This window comes from Balaenoptera acutorostrata, chromosome 3 (assembly GCF_949987535.1).
Source record: "Balaenoptera acutorostrata chromosome 3, mBalAcu1.1, whole genome shotgun sequence".
NCBI lineage: Eukaryota > Metazoa > Chordata > Mammalia > Artiodactyla > Balaenopteridae > Balaenoptera > Balaenoptera acutorostrata.
In genome coordinates, this window is record NC_080066.1 from 92,886,631 (window position 1) to 92,907,815 (window position 21,185).

General features: G+C 35.5%; 1 protein-coding gene across 1 annotated transcript in view; it reads right to left on the reverse strand.

Moving 5' to 3' along the window:
• CTDSPL2 (CTD small phosphatase like 2) overlaps positions 1 to 21,185 on the reverse strand; it is a 75,043-nt gene that overhangs the window by 19,527 nt on the left and 34,331 nt on the right. Inside the window, exons 3-8 of the mRNA XM_028162303.2 lie at positions 16,090 to 16,228; positions 14,412 to 14,561; positions 8,534 to 8,749; positions 4,591 to 4,669; positions 4,183 to 4,294; positions 1,298 to 1,384 (exon numbers count right to left, since the gene is read on the reverse strand). Of these exons, the coding sequence (XP_028018104.1) occupies positions 1,298 to 1,384; positions 4,183 to 4,294; positions 4,591 to 4,669; positions 8,534 to 8,749; positions 14,412 to 14,561; positions 16,090 to 16,228 (783 nt within the window). The remainder of the gene's footprint in view (positions 1 to 1,297; positions 1,385 to 4,182; positions 4,295 to 4,590; positions 4,670 to 8,533; positions 8,750 to 14,411; positions 14,562 to 16,089; positions 16,229 to 21,185) is intronic.

Sequence of the window (21,185 nt, forward strand, 5' to 3'; positions counted from 1 at the left end):
TATTTATATTTGCCACAAGACTCCTGTCCTTGAATTACACTAAACAAGAACAACCTATTTGGCAGAAAATGTCTTAAGAAAAAGATTTACCTTAAACAAGTAATATACAGTTAAAAAGGAATTTGAAAACCTAAAATCCCTCATTTTTATGTATATTTTGCTCATCCTCTGATCTATATCAGAACTAAAATCAGTTTACATAAAAGGGAAATAAATATATTGATAGTATCCAGATATTACCATACCTACAGTACCTTTCTAGGTTAAACCAGAACTCAGAATAACTGCTTAAATAAATCCTCTTATGACTGATTGCAAGATAAGGTATGTAAAGTAGATCCTGAACCACAAACTATTTAACTCTAAAATTTTATGATTCCCGAGCTATAATAACTATCATGTGCCAAGAAAACTATACACATATTCTAACTGCCTATTAAGAGCACATAAACAACCATAAACACCTTTCCATTGTTCACATGGTAAATGTTCTGTGACTTTATTTAGTTAATCCTTGGGTTGGCTTCCACCTGACAAACAACAAAGTTTTTGACCCTTTCCCAATCCTTCAACAACTGGTATATAAGAAGGTAATGCTAGTTCAGTAACAACCTCCATGACAGAAAGGCACTTCGTAGTTTTTGAAGTGTATTCACATATATTAATTCAAATTTTATGATAGGAAAATCTGAAACATAAAGTAAAACCTATGGTCAACACACGTAATTTGCAGTGAAATGTAAATGGTATTTGTATTTTGCACTGTTACCTGTCCATCGACACAGAGGAGGGAGAAATACTTATACTCTAATTTTTTAAGTAAAGCAGTAACTAGAAGAGTGTCCTGGAATTCTGTGATTAAAATAAAGTAGATCTACTACACTGCAACCTACACACCATATTACTACAAAAGGCAATAAAAATGACCAACAAGGAATAAGGTTTCTTCCTATTAATTGGGTTTTGGAAAAACAACAACAACGCCAAGTGTTAACCTGGCAAGTTCTCGGGGACCTAAGATGTCAGTGTTCCTGCCTCCACCTGCTGGCAAACAGGTTATGAAACTAGCAGAGAGCAATGGGTTAAAAAAGTTCACATTTTTTTGGTAACATTAATGTTGTTTTATGTAGTTATTTATTTAGCATGATGCTACTTTGTGTTACGAAATCATTAAAATACAGATGAAATCCATTAGGAATAAACACATTAAATTTCACCAAAAAAAAAAAATTTACAAAAGATTTCTTGGTTCAAAATATCTAACAGGCCAAAACTCAAGTTAAAAAATTTTAATTACCTGATAAATGACATCTTGGAAAAGGACTGGAAAAGTAAGTGCTGCATCTTCTAGCTCATTTAAACTACAGTGTACTAGTGTTTCATCCTTAAAATAAAAAGGACATATTGAATGAACCAAGATATTAAGACATTTCAATTGATTATTTTATGTATTCATGATCACCAAAAACATTTATTAAAGCACCCGTTCATACATGGAATTTTATATTTAAAATACATTATTGTGTGTGGCATAGCAATCTGGGATAGAATTTTCTAAGTCACTGGTTCTCACGTGTGGCTGCTAGAACAGCAAGCAGCATCAGCATCATCTGGGAACTACTAGTTAGAAATGCAAAACCTCCAGCTCCATTTTTGATCATTCAAACTCAGCAAGGAGTAGAGAGGAGCTCAGCAATCTATGTTTCAATAAGCCTTTTAGGTGATTAGGATGCATACGCAAGTTTGGCAACCACTGTTTTGAGTCCTGCAGTTGCCAACTTTCTGTTAAGTAAACCACATATATACTTTCTTAATTTTTTTTTTTACAGTTTGCCAATGGAAGTTTAGTATCTAACTATTAAAAAATATATATCTTCTATTTATATATAGCTCTTTATTCTTAAACCTTTTATAAAGAAGTTTATTTTAGAAAATGGATATTTCAGTATCTGTTGAATATGTTTCATAGACATAAACATTGTTTAACTAAATTAGCAGTCAATCAAGACTTCTTTCTCATCTTTGATTACCAAGCCTTGTTTTCTCATGAGGAAAAGAAGGTAAGGATCATTCAATGTAAGGTATGTGCAAATATGTATATTTCTCAAATCCTGAAGGATAAAAAAAAAAAGGCTTCCATTTGTAGAAAGTGACAACACTTAAAAAAAATAAAGCTGCTAGTAACTATCCCCCAAATTTTTCAATGTGTTTAAGATGAATTAAAATGAAACACAAATGCTCATACCTTGTGATTCCACATCTTATTAGCTGGAGTGTTTCTTTTAACCTAAAGTTAAACTCTGGGGAGGCAAAGAGCAAAAAATACTCTAGATATGCCTCACTTTCTTTTCTTTTTTTTTTTAACATCTTATTGGAGTATAATTGCTTTACAATGTTGTGTTAGTTTCTGCGGTATAACAAAGTGAATCAGCTATATGTATACATATATCCCCATATCCCCTCCCTCTTGAGCCTCCCTCCCACCCTCCCTATCCCACCCTTCTAGGTGGTCACAAAGCACTGAGCTGATCTCCCTGTGCTATGCGGGCTGCTTCCCACTAGCTATCTGTTTTACATTTGGTAGTGTATATATGTCAAAGCTCACTTCGTCCCAGCTTCCCCACCCCGCCATGTCCTCAAGTCCATTCTCTACGTCTGCGTCTTTATACCTGTCCTGCCACTAGGTTCATCAGAACCATTTTTTTTTCGATTCCATATATATGTGGTAGCATATGGTATTTATTTTTCTTTCTGACTTACTTCACTCTGTATGACAGACTCTAGGTCCACCCACATTTTCTTTTAATAGCAGAACAGAGTACACAATTCAAGGTATTCCCTTAGTATCTTTAAAAAAGGTATTCTCTTTCTCATAATTGAATCATAACTAATTCTACTTTCTTCATCTACAGCCTATCTAAATTTTGATCATTCTTCTTTACCCAATTCTGTAAAATTACTCATTTATGCTCACCAATTCTTATCTTTCCCTCTCTATTTATTATCTTCATCTTTTATCTATCTATTATCTTTCCCTCTCTATTTATGGATTAAAAATTGTATGGCCGAACTTGCTATCATGACATCAACTGCTAACATAAAAATCTAGCAAAATCTTTTTCAGTTTCTGTACATCAAATCTAAACTACTCATAATCAGTTTCAAAATCTTTCTTTTTTTCCTACTTATCCTCTAATAAACACCTTAAATACTTAGGCCTTCTGGATACCTATCTTATATCTCTTTGGCTAGGCAAAGGCTAAGGTGCTGAACTCTCAAAACAACTATACATGCTAGTTAAGATTTAAAAAATATGCTTTTCCTCAAGATAAAAAAAATTTTTTAAAAAGAACTAAACCACATCTCCAATTATAGGTTAATAGTAACAAAGGCTTTTAAATAGTAAAATGTTTTCCAGTATTATATAATAGATACATATTTTTGCTAATATCAAGAAATTGCCCACAGATGGTAGATAATGGTGACCATATATTAAATTTGGTTAGGAAAAGATAAGAGATATTCAGTTTTCAAAGCTCTTCTGGTACCCTAAAAAAATATAAAATTTAAAATTCACACCAAGAGAGCATATTAAAGGTTTTATTAGTCAGCATTAAGAAGTCATGCTTTTGAGAGTCTATTAATAAAGATATTAGTATTAGATAATACTAATACTTAGTATTAAGTATTACATAGATTGCCCCTCTCCCCAAAAAGGAACAAGAAAAGGAATATAGTCTTGCATGAGGTTAACTCATTAAGACCTAGGTCCTTCAGGGGAACACGACTGTGAGCCCCCCACCCCCAAAAAAGGTTAAAATCTAGCCATGAAATTAGAATTTATTGGGAGATTAAAAAACAAAACAAAGGGTATAGGAGTATGGGGGCAATAATTAATTTAAATAGAAAAATAGTGAAATAGCGGGGGTTGGGGGGGAAGAAAAAGAAAAAGAAAGCCTAATTTATTTTCAAAGGGTACTGGAAACCAACAAATTGGGGAGGCCCTGGCATTAGACTGTGCTTAAAATAAAAACATTTCAGAACACCTAAGACATGTTTTTATAGTAAATGTATGTGTAAGGCTATTCATTCACTTGTATTCTTTTAGGTATTTTGGGCTAGTATTTTTAAAAAAGAATTTAATGCCTTTATTTTCCCTAACTCTACAGATAATATACTTACCAAGTCTAAAACTAGGGAGAATTCTGGTGTGCTTCTTGTCTTCAATGGAAGGGCAGGTTTCCTATTTAGTTGTTCTTCTGTCAGTGGTGGAACATGTTTGATGAAATAATAGCTATAAATCAAATTTTAAGAAAATTTCAACATTTCTACTTTTTTGTAAATATAAAACATATTACTAAATTCAGCCCATCTTTAAGTTTTTAATTAAATAATGCATATTTAACCTAGTAAACCAAACTTATAAAACACATAAGTAAAACTGAAAATATACAAATTAGTATTTCAGTAACTCAGCAAAGTATTAATACCTACAGGTCAAATGCTCTTTGCAATATACCATTCAGCCACCCCTCTACACATGTACTTTCATTCCATTCAAAGAGAGAAAGGGAAAAAAAAAAAACTCACGGGTCAAATACTTCCCAGTCTTCTTCATAGGTGGCCTCTGCATGGGCTGATGAATAACCACTATCTGGAGTTACTGGTGCTATTTAACAAAGTGAAAAACAAAATGTTGCTTTTACTCACTTAATGCTTCCATGAAGTATACATTTTTACTGCTTTTATTAAGATCTTCCTGAAGCCCTGTGTATTTTAGGTTAAAGATAAGACAGAAATAATTTGTAAACAGTATTTAAAAGTAAATTTATAAACACATAGATCTAACTCTGGATCCAAAGGAAAAATTTACCATTACAGACAAAGCGGCAAGCTATATCATGGCTAGCAAAATTTAAATCCCTAACAGCTAAGAGAAAATTTACTACTTACACTATTTCCTACTATTTACTACTTACACTGTGGAGTGTATTATTAGGAAAAAACACTCCACAAAATTTCCATTTCTAACTGGATGATGTTTGTATGTATAAACATAAAAATTTCATGGTGCTCATAGCAGTAATACTTCACAAAGTGCACAGTACATACAGGCAGTCAATATATGTGTGCTGACAACAGATCCCGAAGGTAGTTTTAAACCTAAGATCCATGAACAGGCTTTAAGAGGTCTACAAACCCCTAAAGACTTATGAAAAAATGTTTTAGGTACATTTTTACAGGAACCTCAAGGTTGTCTATGATCTTAAAAGCTAAGAAATTATGCTGTGTATAGAAATCAGTGCTTTAGAAGACCCATTATTTTACTTCTCATTTACAAGCAACTTAAAAATAATCAAGAAACAATTCTATATTCCATGACACATAGTCCATTCTAAGTTTGAATTAAAATTTGATCAATTGATAAAGCTTCAGAAAGTATGTTGGGAATTTTCTAAGACAATATTTACAACTTAAATTCAATGAGACAAAGATAACTTACAAGCTAAACAGGTAATGTCTTGGAGATGAAAGTTTAAGGTGGATGCTAGAGACTGAATGTTTGTGTTGCCCCAAAATTCATATATTGAAACCTAATCCCCAATGTGATGGTGTCTGGAGATGGAGTCTTTGGGAGGTCATGAGGTCATTAGGTCATGAGGGTGGAGCCCTCATGAATGAGATTAATGCTCTTAAAAAAAGATCCCCAAAGAGCTTGCATAGCTTCTGGCATATGAGGACACAGTAAGAAGACAGCTATCTATGAACCAGAGAGCAGATCTTCACCAGACACTGAATCTGCTGGGGCTCTGATCTCAGATTTCCTAGACTCCTGAACTATGAGAAATAAATTTCTATTGTTTATATGTCACCTAGTCTAATGGTAGTTTTTTATAGTAGCCTGAAAGGACTAAGACAGTGGACCTCAATAAAAATTGCTGTAATCCGTCTATAGGAATGGAATACTGGTGGATAGTAGTCTTTCAGGATAAAAACTTACGTTTTTTGCTATTACCATGTATTAATACCTTCTGAGACAGAGCCAATACAGTGTGTACGTTCAATAAATGACAACAGATGTAAAGCAGAATTTTTGTTCATTTCTAACAACTTTATGCCAGTAACAGTTCGTTAGCACAAGGGGACAAATGGAAAAATATATCTTCCTACCACTTTACTGTTTCAAATTCCTATTAATCTCAGAGAAAGGGGGACAGGAAGTAATTAGTATTCGAGCACCTCCATGCTAAGCATTTTTCATATTTCATCTCATTTAGTCTTCAAAGCTCTAAATTATTATTACCATTTTAAAGCTAAGAAAACTGTCTCAGAGAGCTTAAATAAGTTATCTAAAGTCACACAGCTAAGTAAATGGTAGAGCCAGCCTCCTTCCTTCTTGTTCTCTTTGGCTACGTTCTTGAAGTTGGGGAAAAGTACCACTTTTGTCACTCATACTCATATTTTAAGATCAGCAAAACTTTTACTTCTTCCTTTCATGATCCTCCCAGAGTAACTGCCATGTGCCACCTCAGTATTTTGCTCATTTATTTGTAACAGCACTCACCACAATGTACAGTAATTTTTGTGTATACTTGGCTCATCAATTAGATCATATACTCTTCAGGGTCAATGAGCACATCTTAGTCATCTTTATAAATAGTGCCCATCACAAAAGTAGGTGTTCAATTAAATGTTAGAAAAACGAATGAATGAGACAAATGGAGTAAATCTTACTATTCCCCTCTAGAAACTAAAGTTATAGAAATCCCTTCCCGGTAGGCACAGTTGTCAGAAAAAATGAGTACAAAGGTTTATATAGAAGCACAAAAACAGAAAAAACATCAAAGAAGTCAAAAGCCCTGGCTTCAGTCTATACCTTATCATTCACTAACCTGTAACACCAGGCAAAGTAATCAGCATTAGATTTGCTCGTTAGGTTCAGTATTATTCTTAAATTATAACATTATAATTTAACATTATCAATACTAACATTTTATTTGTTATTGATTGATTGAGTGCCACACCACATGGCTTGTGGGATTTTATTGGGTTGGCCAAAAAGTTTGTTTGGGTTTTTCCCTTAAGATCTTACAGAAAAACCCAAACAAACTTTCTGGCCAACCCAACAGTTCCCCGACCAGGGACTGAACCCGGGCCCTCAGCAGTGAGAGCACACAGTCCTAACCACTGGATGGCCAGGGAATTCCTTATTTGACAAATTTAAAATAAACCTTGGACTTCCCTGGTGGCGCAGTGGTTAAGAATCTGCCTGCCAATGCAGGGGACATGGGTTCGAGACCTGGTCCGGGAAGATCCCACATGCCTTGGAGTAACTAAGCCCATGCGCCACAACTACTGAGCCCACGTGACACAACTGCTGAAGCCCAAGAGCCCTAGAGCCCAAGCACTGCAACTACTGAGCCCACGCGCCGCAACTACTGAAGCCTGCACGCTCTAGGGCCCGTGCTCCGCAACAAGAGAAGCCACCGCAATGAGAAGCCCGTGCACCGCAACGAAGAGTAGCCCCCACTCACTGCAACTAGAGAAAGCCCGCGCACAGCAACGAAGACCCAATGCAGCCAAAAATAAATAAAATTTAAAAAATAAATAAAATAAAATAAACCTTAACTCTATTATGCTGCTTTTCTCTTCATACTGATATAGGGTTGCACTGTATAGAAGTTTCATAATTGTATGCATTTTTTCTTTAAATGTATCATGTTGTTTCAATGATTTTTTTTCAAGTTTCCCCTTTCTATCAGAGAGATCATCATTTTGCTTCCTTATGCCAAACTTATTTCTCAACCAATATATATGTACTCAGCTCTCTCAAATATCTGGCACCACAAGGAAAAACAAACAAATCTAAAATAAAAGTCTAAGATCTTCTCCTGGGAAAAGATGTGCATCCTCAGTTTTATTTCTGCTTTTAATCATAATGCAATACAATTTCATCTTTTAGCCTTATATGTCTATCTACCACAACCCTCAGAGGTAACAAATGCTGACCTCACATGTTTCTACATTTCCATAACAACTGGCTCAGGGACCTAACAATTATGTTAGGCCTTTAAAAGCATCCAGGATTAGGCTGCAAAGTTTGTGTATAGCAGAGACCCAAGAACAGAAGCTTCTTTGGGAATATCATCTGTATATGAAACAAATCGGAAGGTATGAGACTACCTCTATGTAGGGACTTCAGACCTTAAGGATCTAAGACTCATGCAATTATAATAAGTATGTTCATAAATGTAAGCATATTATTTTGTTAGCTGTGTTAAATTTCTCTAAGTGGTAAGATTGGTACACATAATTAAACTGTAAAGTGACTAATATGCAGTCAAAATAACCTTAAAAAATTCAATTTCAAAATGACTGGATTTGGGGGGAAAAGTTTTATTTCCAGTTTTAATTTTATTAACTTCAAGGAAGAAAAACTTACGCATTTAATCTGCCTATTTAAGAAAAAATACAGTAGTATTTTTACAAACTATTCATGAAAATGTATAAGAAAAAAAGGAATCTTTTTTACCTGTAAGGGGTGGGATATCACGATTAACTGTTTCTTCTGCTTCTTCTAAACCATTATTTATTGATGACCTCACTTGAACTGCTTGATTTGAGTAAGCTGCTCCATTAGTTGATGTAGTAGTACTGGTAGTGATCTCATCCACCTGTTCCATATCAAGCTGTTTTACTATCTCTTCAGCTTCCACAGCCTGTCCTGGGGAATCGGATCCTGATGTTCCTGAAATCATGATTAACTGTACATTAATCGTCACTTAAAAGCTCATAGTGGGTGGGGAAAGATGGGAACAAACTTAAAACAAGTAATAAATAAGCCCTAGAGATCTAATGCACAGTATAGTGAATACAGACAACATTGTATTATAATCATCAAACCTGCTAAGAGGCTAGTACTTAATTACTCCAACCACTAGAAAGAAAGAATAATTATATAACATGATAGAGAGCACATGCTAATTATCACTACGATGATGATCAAACTACAATATATAAATTATCAAATCAACATGTTGTACACTTTAAATTTATACAATGTTTATATGTCAAATATATTCAATAAAAATTCATAAATATTTAGAAAAACTAAATGGAACAGAAACAAAGCTGAGGATTACCATTATTTAGTGAGTCTTTACTAGACATTTCAAAAATAAGGAATAAAGACTATTATAAGCTAGAGTAATATTTGTGAACAAAGTTTTTCTTAAGAGTGTTCAAATAGCTTAGAAACACCCATTTAGAGTCAAACAATTTAGAACTTTAAAAATTTTTTATTGAGATATAATTAACATTGTGTAAGTTCCAGGTATACGTATTGATTTAATACTTTATATACTGCAATATGATTACCAACTAAGCATTAGCTAACACCTCTATCCTGCCACATAATTATTTCTTTTTTGTGGTGAGAACATTTAAGATCCAGTCTCTTAGGAACTCTGAAGTATATACAGTTGACCCTTGAACAACACAGGGGTTAGGGGCACTGACCCCCATGCAGTCAGAAATCTGAGAATAACTTTACAGTCAGCCCTCCATATCCACAGTTCCACATCCTCAGATTCAACCAACCACAGACTGTATACTATAGTATTTATTGAAAAAAATCCTTGTATAAGTGGACCTGTGCAGTTCAAACCCATGTTGTTGTTGGGTCAACTGTCATACAGTATTGTTGACCACAGAACTTCTCTTCATTAAAGCAAATATCATTTATTAAGTGCTTACTATGTGCTGAGCAATACACAAACACACACACACACAATTTTCCATTATCCTCAAACAGCTCCTGATCTTTCTAGTACTAAGCATCCTAGCCATTTTGTGCAGTTGTAATTTTTAAACCAGAGATAGTTCTCTAAAAATGAGCTGTTCCCCTAACCATGAGAACCTTTTTATTCAAAGACACAAGAACAATTTCTCAACAAGATTCCGTCTCAATAACAAAGACAGAAGCTAGTTTCCTCATTATATTCAACCATCCCCTAGATGAACCCGCTGCCCAATTTTTCTTCCACTATGGGCTGACTCCAAGTCTCCATTTCTTTATGAAATCCTCCGAATGTCATTGTCAACAAGAAAATCAACCTACAACTCTCAACTTACTCACAGAATATTCTTTCTCCCTCACTGCCTTACATTTAACCTCTTTCCAAAAGACATCTCTTTTCCTGATACCCTTCCCTCAAAGCTGTTTATTCTCCCATACTTGTTACTCAATCAGAATTCATTTACCTCCATTGCCGCCACCAGATCATTGGTTTTCCACTAATGTGTAAAAATGTTTGCTCCTTTGAGATTGCTGTCACCTGGCTATACAATTCTTCACTTATGCCCTCTGCTGTCACCTACCATCTATTGCCAGCATCCTCTCTCAATCTCAGAGGAATTTAACACCTAGCTACCGGTTTACTGCTCTATTAAATGCCTATATAGTTATTACAGGTGATGTCAATGACTCATCCAATAACTAACCCTCAAAGGTCTTGCCCTCTTTAGCTCCATCTACATTTGTAATGCTCTTTAGTAGTTATTACCATGGCTACAACCTGGACACTATCACAGAGAAACTGTTCACCTCTGAAACCTAAAATTCAAATAATTAATCTCCTACCACACCTCCTAATCTTCTAATTAGCTATCTATCTATCTAATATTTCTATTACATGTGATCTTCACGTTTGATAAAAGCCAATCTCTTTTATCCAAACACATCCCTCAATGGCTTCTTCTCCACCCTCCTCATCTAGTCAGACTTCATGGTGTATTATTTAAACCACTCTCAAGCCAGCAGCCTCACTGTCCTCGCTTCCTTGTCTTTCCACTGTCATTCATCATAGAAATCCCTCTTGAATCAATCTAACTAACAGGCTTCTCAGGCACTAGACCCAGGTAATAAAGAAAACAATACAATTATAAAGACTGGTTGTACTCCAAATAAAATCCTCTAATCTTAGCTATGCCTGTAACATGCTGCTCAGTATTTCTGTGTGTGAGTCATTCAGCTTCTTTTACTTATACCCAATAGCAAACATTCTAAACCTTCATTCTCTTCAATCCCTGCCACCAGGACCATCTCAGCAAAATGATACCATGTCCTCCTTCAAAGAAAAAATTCTATCAAACATGAACTACTGCTGCCCAAACGTTCTTTCCTCCAGCATCAGAGAAAAATGTCTATTCTCCTTGTTTCAATTCTAATCCTTCTACCTGTTCTCTTGATCCCATCCCTATCAGTAGATCCTAGAAACTTTCTTCATTAGTTTTTCTTTTTCCCTTATGTTCAACCTATTAGACCCTTCCCTGAGGCTTAAAAACATGCTTGCTTCTCACAAATACAAAACACCCCTTGAGGCTTCGTGACCTCTCTAGTTTTTTTCATATTCAAGTTCCTCATAACAGTAATCTATATGTGCTGATCCCTTTCTTACTCTCCATTTCACTCTTTTAACCCATGGATTAGGCTGCCAACTCCAATTACTCCTCTGAAACTCTTCTGGCAAACGAAACCAATGACCAGTTAATTACCAGGTTTAATGATACCTTTTCAATGCTCATTTCCTTTCCTTCTATCTTTACAATTGTTTGACCCTGGCTTTTGATAGTCTCTTCTTTTGGCTTCTATGACTCAATTTCTCCTGGTTTCCTCCATTTCTCCTTTGTTGGCTTCTTTAACTTTGTCCAGTCCTTAAATGTCTTCCCCCAAGATTCTGGTCTTAGTTTGATGAACCAAATGGACCATTTACTCCACTGGTTTCAATTAATATTTATAAGCTGATAATACCATGCTCTACTGCTTATCCAGATTTCTAAGCCCCATACCTGAATGACAAATTGTTAGTAGACATTTTTATTTGGTTGTTTCAAGGCATCTCAGGCACAGCATGGCCCAAATTAAATTCAATTATCTATCTCCCAGGAACTTACTTTTCTCTCTTGAAAATCTAATGTGTACATCTTACTCTCTCTCTTCTTTCACCTCCAATCTGTTCCCAAAATTTGTCCATTCTATATCTTTGATCCTTCTTTTCTTCTCTAATACCACAAGGAAGGTTGTATGAAGTCTCACATGGACTACAAGTCTACTAATGTTCTCCCTGCATCCAGCCTCTTTAGAATTTAGGCTACATGCTACTGCCAAATAGATCTTCAGAAAACACAAATCTGGGCTTCCCTGGTGGCTTAGTGGTTAAGAATCCACCTGCCAATGCAGGAGACACAGGTTCGAGCCCTGGTCTGGGAAGCTCCCACATGCCGCGGAGCAACTAAGCCTGTGCACCACAAATACTGAGCCTGCACTCTGAAGCCCGTGAGCCACAACTACTGAAGCCCGTGCGCCTAGAGCCCAGGCTCCGCAACAAGAGAAGCCACCGCAATGAGAAGCCCGCGCACTGCAACAAAGAGTAGCCCCCGCTCGCCACAACTAGAGAAAGCCCACGTGCAGCAATGAAGACCCAACACAGCCAAAAATAAATAAATAAATTAAAAAAAAATAAAATCTGTAAACTTAAAAAAAAAAACCAAACACAAATCTGTTCATATTACTCACAGTTTAAAACCTTTCGATCATCCCCCCATGACTAAGGATAAAGTTCAAAAAACCTACAAAATTGGCTCTATAATCTGACTTCTTTATAATTCTATCTTATCCCTTCCTGTGCACTCCTCAAATCTGATGCTCCATCTGTGACAAACTAATTTGTTTCTGAAATACACTGTACCTTTGCTTACACTGCTCCTTCTACGTGGAATGCCCTTTACCATCTTTCAAGATTCAGCTTTTCTATGAAGCCTTTTGTGAGCCACCACCCAGAATACAGGACCATTCCATTCTTTGAATGCTCTACTGTTCCATACCTCTCTCAAGGCACCTATAAAAATTTATTATACTTATCACAATGGCTGGAACATAGTAGATGCTCAATATTTGTTGAGTGAACTGGAATCTTCACTCCTCACGTTTACGTATAATTACCCTTTCTCATGGATTAAGAGGCTCAAGAGTTTAAAGAACTGGTCCAGCGTAACATAAGTAAACAGTGGCAGCTGGGAACAAATTTAAAACAAGTTTATCTAACTCCAAAGCCTGTTCTTTTCCCACTACACCAGCATTTCCAAAGAGGAGGCACTAGTTCTAAAAGATGTTAAGATGTTAACAGATGTTCCATAGAAGAGTACTTGGTCAGATATGTCTAGGGAATACTGGGTTAAACAAAGTTAAAGGTAGTTTTTTGTTTCTATTCTAGGACTTCACAGTCCTTTAATGTGCTAATATACATTATTTCTGCCCCTACATCATCTTGATTTTACAGTGCACCATTCTGCCTTTTAAAAATTGCTTTATCATCCAGACATCAGGCAACAGGTATTTAATGGCTATTTCCTATGTGCCCAATACTGTATCAAACAACATGGCAGATGCAAAAATAAAGACATGACCTCTTACCCTCCAATAATCTACAGACTAAATTATCATGTATGAAATTAGACATTACTTATCAGAAAAAATAGGACACCAGCTAATTTTAAAAAAATATGTTGAGAAAGAGGCCATTTTTTATTTTTTTGCAAAGGCATACAACGGGAACCTTCAATTCATGTGAATTAGGGTAGTTTTACTATTTGTCTAAACTGAAGATTCCCTACAGGGGGAAAAAAACAAGCAAATGATAATAAAAATAAATTGTATTACAAAAAAAAAATCTGGTTTCAACTCACTCAAAATATTCAATAAATTCTACTTTACTGATCTAGAATATTGAAAATGCTTCTCAATTCTCTCCTGTACACACTCTAAAGATGCAGAAATCATCCCAACACAGAAAAAATAATACTTTCCCTCCAGCCCAAAGTTTATCATCTAGCTTTTCAGATAGTTAATTAAACATAACCTACATTTATTGCAGTCACTTAAAAAAAAAAAAAAAGCCTTTTAGAAGCTGTGTATTTTTGGGACTTCCCTGGTGGTCCAGTGGTTAAGAATCCACCTTCCAATGCAGGGGACTTGGGTTCAATCTCTGGTCGGGGAACTAAGACCCCACCTGCTGCGAGGCAACTAAGCCCGTGTGCTACAACTACAGAGCCCACATGCCACAACTGGAGAGAAGCCCATGTGCCGCAATGAGGAGCCCACACACCGCAACAAAAGATCCCGTGTGCCGCAACTAAGACACGTTGCAGCCATAAATAAATAAAGTAAATAAATTTAAAAGAAAGAAAATATATTCTTTAAAAAAATAAAAGGGCTGTGTATTTTTAATGAGGCTGAAAACAAACATAAGATGCTAACAAAAATATGCCAAAAAAATCAAACAGATCTTTTAAAAAGGCAGGAAAACAATTACTCTTTTAAACCCAAATTATGGTTAATGACTTATATTTACCATTTTTATTTGCTGGTGAAAAAAAGTTGAAGACAGGAGAAAATATGGTCCCCAACAATGTAGTCCTTGGAGGACTGCCAGAGGAAGGATTATCTTCTAATTTTCCATTTTGTTTTACATGTTGATTTGTCATTTCGTAACTACCAGCTTCTAAGAAAGAAACAACAAAAATAGTTGCAATCTAGAAAACATGACTTTCATAAATGTGTTCTAAACCATTCATTATAAAAATAACTTTTTCCCTCAGAATACATAAGGAAAACTGATGAACATTAATGTTAGAAAGCTTATTATTTCAAGAAATCCTGAGGTAAATCACTTGTAAATCAAATGATCTTTATAACAAATTTATTTATAATGGTTTATAAATGCTAAAATTTACTGAGTTTTTACAAAGTAGATTTATATCTGGAATTACACAGACTGAAAGTCTTCAAATCAACACAGTGTAACAGAAAATGAAATAAAGTCTTTGTAAGTAAAGCAAGCAAGTTACAATATGAAAAACACAAATGCAAGATTTTGTCTTTGTTTAGTTACATTTTGGGATGCTGCCTACTTCACAAAACTTACCTCCCAATCTATTTCTAATGAGTAACAGCTAAATTAATAGAGGCAACTAGTTCTACTGAAGCAGAAGACTATATATACAGCAGTGTCAAAAACTACTTATGGATATTGAGGCACCATTTCAGAGTAGTTAGGAAGAATAACCAGTTTTTTTTTTTAAGTTTCTTATAAATAAAAAAAATTTAATGGGTTTTGGGAAAATATAAAATACAAATGTCTTAATAAATCATCCTTGACCCTCCACAACTTTAGCACATTTCTTTCCTTCCTTGTTAGAGCTCTTTTAACTTGTTTATCCCTTTTCTCCCTTATGGTCAATTCTAACAATGGAGATACATCACTGCATTAAGAGGAAAGAGGCAGGGAATTATTATCACTGCTGTGTTTAAAATAGTATTGGTTAAAAGGTAGCACTCCATGCTCTAAAGTGCTATTCTGTATAGGTTTCTCTGCTTGTCCATCTTTTTTTTCTCCTTTTTGACTTTGAGGAGCTTGTCAGCAATACAATAAGGTACTGATCTAGAACGGGATTTATAAACCGCAACACTATTGGCTTTTGGGCTGGATAATTCTTTGTTATGGGAGGATGTCCTGTGCATTGTAGGATGTTTAGCAGTGCCCCGGACCTTCACCTGCCAAATGCAAGTAGCAATCCCTCCACAGGTTGTGACAAACCAAAAAGGTCTCCAGACACTGAAAAGCGTCCGCTAGGGGACAGAAACACCCCTAGTTGAGAACTGTGGACCTGAGAGCTCCAAGCCCCCCCTATAGCTCTGAAATTCCATAATCCAGAAACAAATTCTTTGTACATGTTTCAAATAAATTAAGTCACAATTATTACTGCTTTAAGAAATGAGTTTCATATACATTTTCATGCTAAACAGTATAAAGCTAGTTGCTCTGCCTTTAATTGTCACTTTAATTCATGAAAGTAGATTTACATTAGGAAGGTAAATTTTTATTTACTTCATGCCACTAATATTTAATACAAAGGAGATTACAAAAATAAGGCAGAAATTGCTCAAAGTAGATTTTTAAAAACAGAACAAACATGTCAAGTGAGAACTCTGCTTACACCTAATAAAGCAAAACGTAAACATTAACAAACCTCCATTTACTTGACTTTTCCGTCTTACTCGAGATATCTGTTTGTTAGGCTTTTCTCCTGCTCTTGGTGTTGATGTGATCAAATTATTATCTATATCACGTTCAATTCTACTCCGTTTTGAAGGATTTTCTCTCTCTTCCTTAAGATATAAGAGGGAAAAACATGCATTGAACAGTCATTCTGCTTTACAGGTTACCCTTTTTTTTTTTTGCCACACCACGCAGCTTGTGAGATCTTAGTTCCCCGACCAGGGACTGAACCTGGGCCCATGGCAGTGAAAGCACCGAGTCCTAACCACTGAACCGCCCGGGAATTCCCTACAGGTTACACTTTTAAAATGATAAAATATGACATGCACCCCCATGTTCACTGCATTATTTACAATAGCCAATTTTATCCATTATCAATTGATGGACAGTTAGATATGGTTGTTTCCATATCTTGGCTACTGTAAATAATGCAGTGAATATATATATATGCATATAACACACACGTATACATACATACATAAACAATGGAATATTATTCAGCCATAAAAAAGAATCAACTCTTGCCACTTGCAACAACATGGATGAACCTAAAGGGCATTACACTAAGTGAAAAAAGTCAGACAGAGAAAGACAAATACCGTATGATCTCACTTACATGTGGAATTAAAAAACAAAAACAAACAAAAAACAAAAACACAAAGTTCACAGATACAGAGAACAGACTGGTGGTTGCCAGAGGCAGGGAGGTGGGGATGAGTGAAATGGGTGATAGGCGTCAAAAGGTACAAAAGGTTATAAAATAACTAAGTTGCAGTGATATAACGTACAGCATGGTGACTATAGTTAATAATACTGTATTGCATATATGAAAATTGCTGTGAGAGTAAATCTTAAAAGTTATCAGAGAAAAAATTCTGTAACTACGTATGCTGACAGATTTTAACTTGACTTATTGTGGTAACCATTTTGCAATATATAAAAATACTGAATCAGACTTCCCCGGCGGTCCAGTGGTTAAGACTCCGCATTTCCACTGCAGGGGCGCAGGTTCGATCCCCGGTCGGGGAGCTAAGGTTCCACATACCGTGTGGCGCAACCAAAAAACAAATTGAATCATGCTGTATACCTGAAACTAATATAATGCTGTATGTCAACTATGCTCAGATTTTTAAAGATAAAATATGTTGTAATATGCTTTCTCCTCTTTTTTCATATCCAGGAGAAACAAACAGAATTAATACCTAACAGTAGAAGAAAACACAGAAAAAATCTGACAGAGTCGTAAGAGTATTTATTAACGTTATTACAATACACAAATATAATTACAGCATCCTCACAATTCAGATTCTTTCCTCAGGGTCCATTAAATTTTCATGCTACTGAAATACTGAATCTCACAATGTGGTCTAAGTTTCCAGCAATTTTCCTTACTTTTAGAATTACTCAAAAGAACAGGGGTCATTTCCTTGAGCAAACCCCACTGGAATTTGCTGGCATTATCACATAGTACCAAAAATGACACAAAATTAATAGGGCCTGCCACTGCCACACACCTAACGTCAATTCTCAAAATGTCCAAATCAACACTAAGGAGTCTACTCCTTAACAAAGCTCTCTATTCATTTCCTTATATGGGGCAAATCCACATGACCAGTTTACACTATTTTTGCAATATAGACTTATGATAGTTTGACTTAAAGATTTTTTGACTTTACAGTGATGTGAAAGCAATACGTATTCAGTAGAAACTGTACTTAGAATTTTGAATTTTGGTCTTTTCTCGGGCTAGCCATTTGCAGGTACTACACTCTCTTGTGATGCTGGGCAGCGGCAGCAGAGAGCCACAGTGAGCCACAAATAACTGACACACATAACCATTCTGTATCCATGCAACTATTGTTTTTCGCTTTCAGTATTCAATCAATTACATAAGATATTCAACACTTGTGATTTTGCCCAACTGTAAGCTAATATAAGTGTTCTGAGCATGTTTAAGGTAGGTTGGGCTAAGCTATGATGTCCATCCAGTAGGTTAAGTGTCTTAAGTGCATTTTCAGCTTACAACATTTTCAACTTACAATGGGTTTATCAGGACTTAACTAAAATGTTATACTCCATGCAATAACCTGATTTTTCTCCATTTATACATCCATCTTCCTCATCTGTACAATTTTTCTAGAGTACAATTTTTTCATCCATCACATGAGTAATCTTCTTCCATTACTGTAATACTGGCCTATAATTCCTTGCTGTTTTAGTGAAAGTACCTGAAATCTTTTGATAAGGATTAGATTTTTCCACAACAAATAATAATACAGTATACTACTATGCATTTTCTGTAAGTTGAATATTATTATTTCTGAAACAAACCTTGGTATTGTAAATGGCCAAAATTACAATTCCCTACCAGGATCAAAATAGAAAAAAGATAATACTGTAAGTATCATCCAATACAGAATTTTACTTTTACTCACCAGTTTCTCTAATTTTAGGTAGGTTCATCAAAACAATCTCATTAGCACAAAATAAACCCTCAGTGATCCACAACATAATTCCTCAAATTTTTACTGTTTATTATTCCCCTGCATTTAAAAATGATGAATAGGAAGGCTCAAATCCCAAACACTGGATCTTTATTACAGGAGAATTATAGGGGCTCTTTTTCTAAAGTCCTTCAAGAACAGAAACAATGCTGTAAAGCCTCACTACACTAAGCTCCAGCATTTTCTTGAAGTCTCTTAGTACATCTGGTATAATGTAAATACATACATACATTCCTGGAAACTTTGCACTCTGCAACCCTAAAAATAACAAGGCTTATGGGGAAAAAAATGGGTCCAGAAGGGTAGAGAGGGGTACATTGGGGCAGATCAGCCAATGCCCCTGTAACTCTGTAACCACAGCACTAAGAAAACCAATGATTGGGACCTCCAGAAATAACTTGCACACCCCAGTTAAGCAGCTAAGAGCAGCTGAAATGCTTCCTCAGAGCTTAATAAAAGGTATTAAAAACAAAGAAGTAGAAACAAGGGTTTATGGGAGCTGAGAAGTGGAGCTTTAAGCCAGGAAGACTGCTAAAATGGACACAAAAGGAAATGCAAACTGCCATATGAAAAGAAGAGTCCCTGCTAGACCAGGGTGTACCTCTCTGAGACGGAACCCCTGACACAGCTTACCACTTTTAATTAAAAACTCTGTGTGCAGTATAAAATTCTACCCCCATTATTCAGGATCCCCTTGTCCAGTTTAGAAAAAATCATGTATAAACCAAAACCCACCCATGTTATACTGAAACTACTTCCCTATTTACCAATAGTATATAAGCTAACTGATAATATGGAGGTACCACGTATAACAGAAAAGGTTATACTGTGGTCAATTGAGAATATATTCAAATACTTGAGCTTACGTCTCTAAAGAGAAAGAGGAAGCTGTTAAGATCAGGATTAAAGGTCTGCAGTCATTGACAGTAAAATTCTATCCTTCAGAATAATGCATTCAAATGTCTGATGATGCTCCAATTGTGAAACGTGTCACCAAATCCTACTCTTCCTTAAACATTCAAGTATATAATTTGGGGACATTTTTGGATATAATATGATTTTTAGAAGAGGAACTAGGAAAAACAAGATTTCTACATTACTGTACAGGTTATTTTTTAAAATTTAATAACCCTACAATGTCTTGTCTGGAGTTTGTATTTTTAAAAGTTGTCTCTAAGATAGGCTTTTAAAGGGAAAATCTTGGGAAGGTGGTATTCTTAAATCTCTGAATCCCAAAGGAAAAATACAGAGAACTAAAGAGACAACAAAACCCCAAAAGCCAATTTACAACAAAAGCAGGAAACAAGGTTTCTCCCCCAAACTGCAAGCAGATGAGAACAAACCAACAGCCAAAACATCTGTACCAGTGCAAACGAAAGCAAAGGAATGCAACATGGCATGTGACACATCTGAGAACAGGAGAAGCCCCAAATAGCTAACAGGTAGATATTCAACTGAAAGCATGGCAGGCCAATTTAATGACAGCAGATGAAATAAGAGGGACTCTCCTGGTGGTCCAGTGGTTAAGACTCTGCACTTCCACTGCAGGGGGTGTGGATTCGATCAGGGAACTAAGGTCCCACATGCCGCGCAGCATGGCCAAAAAAAAAAAAAAAAAAAAAAAAAGCACAAGAGAACAGACAAAAATTATACCTTTATTTCAAAAAAGACAAAAAAAGTTAAGAAAGTGATATGACACATACATCAGAGTTAGAAAAAACTCAGTAACAGAACAAAATAATTAGAAGGAAGAGAAAAATATTTCGAAATAAAGACTAAACTAGAACAGACATAAAAGTGAGTAAATAGAATAGATTATGCCTTTAAGAGAAAGAGAAGGTAAAATGGGGGAGGGGGGCTGGATTTTAAGACATCAAAATGTGACAAGCACTGAATATGGACAAAGAAGATCCAACAGACAGAAAACAGTAGGCCCTGAGACGGAAGCCAAAACAAGAGCATATCAGAAAGTTTTCCTCAAATAAAATATCTGAAATTACATACTGAAAGAGTACACTAGTTTTTTTTTTTTTTTGGCTGCAACCACTGCGCAGCTTGTGCAATCTTAGTTCCCCAACAAGAAACTGAACCTGGGCCCTCGGCAGTGAAAGTTTGGAGTCCTAACCACTGGACCACCAGGAAATTCCCAGAGTATACTGTTTAACTAAAACTATCAACCCAGAAAAACAACTACCAAGATCCTAAACTTCACAGAATTTAAAGAAAAAAAATCCTTTGGAGAACAAGGCAAAATCCATTTATCTACACAGGGAAAATTAAAGTACCATCAAACTTTGAAAGCAATGCTTTTTATGCTGGAAGAAAATGGAATAACATTTTAAAAAATCAAGAAGAGAAACTGTGAGACAAGGATTTCATATTCAGTAAAACTGATTTTTAAGCACAGAACTCAGATAATAGTGCCCATGAATGCTTCGTGTGGCATCTACCAGAAAATGAGCTTTCGAAAACAAAAATGACTACAGACCATAACTAGAGGACTGAGGATAAGCATTAAACATAAAGAACACATGTAGAACCTGTGTAAGATAAATGAAGATTA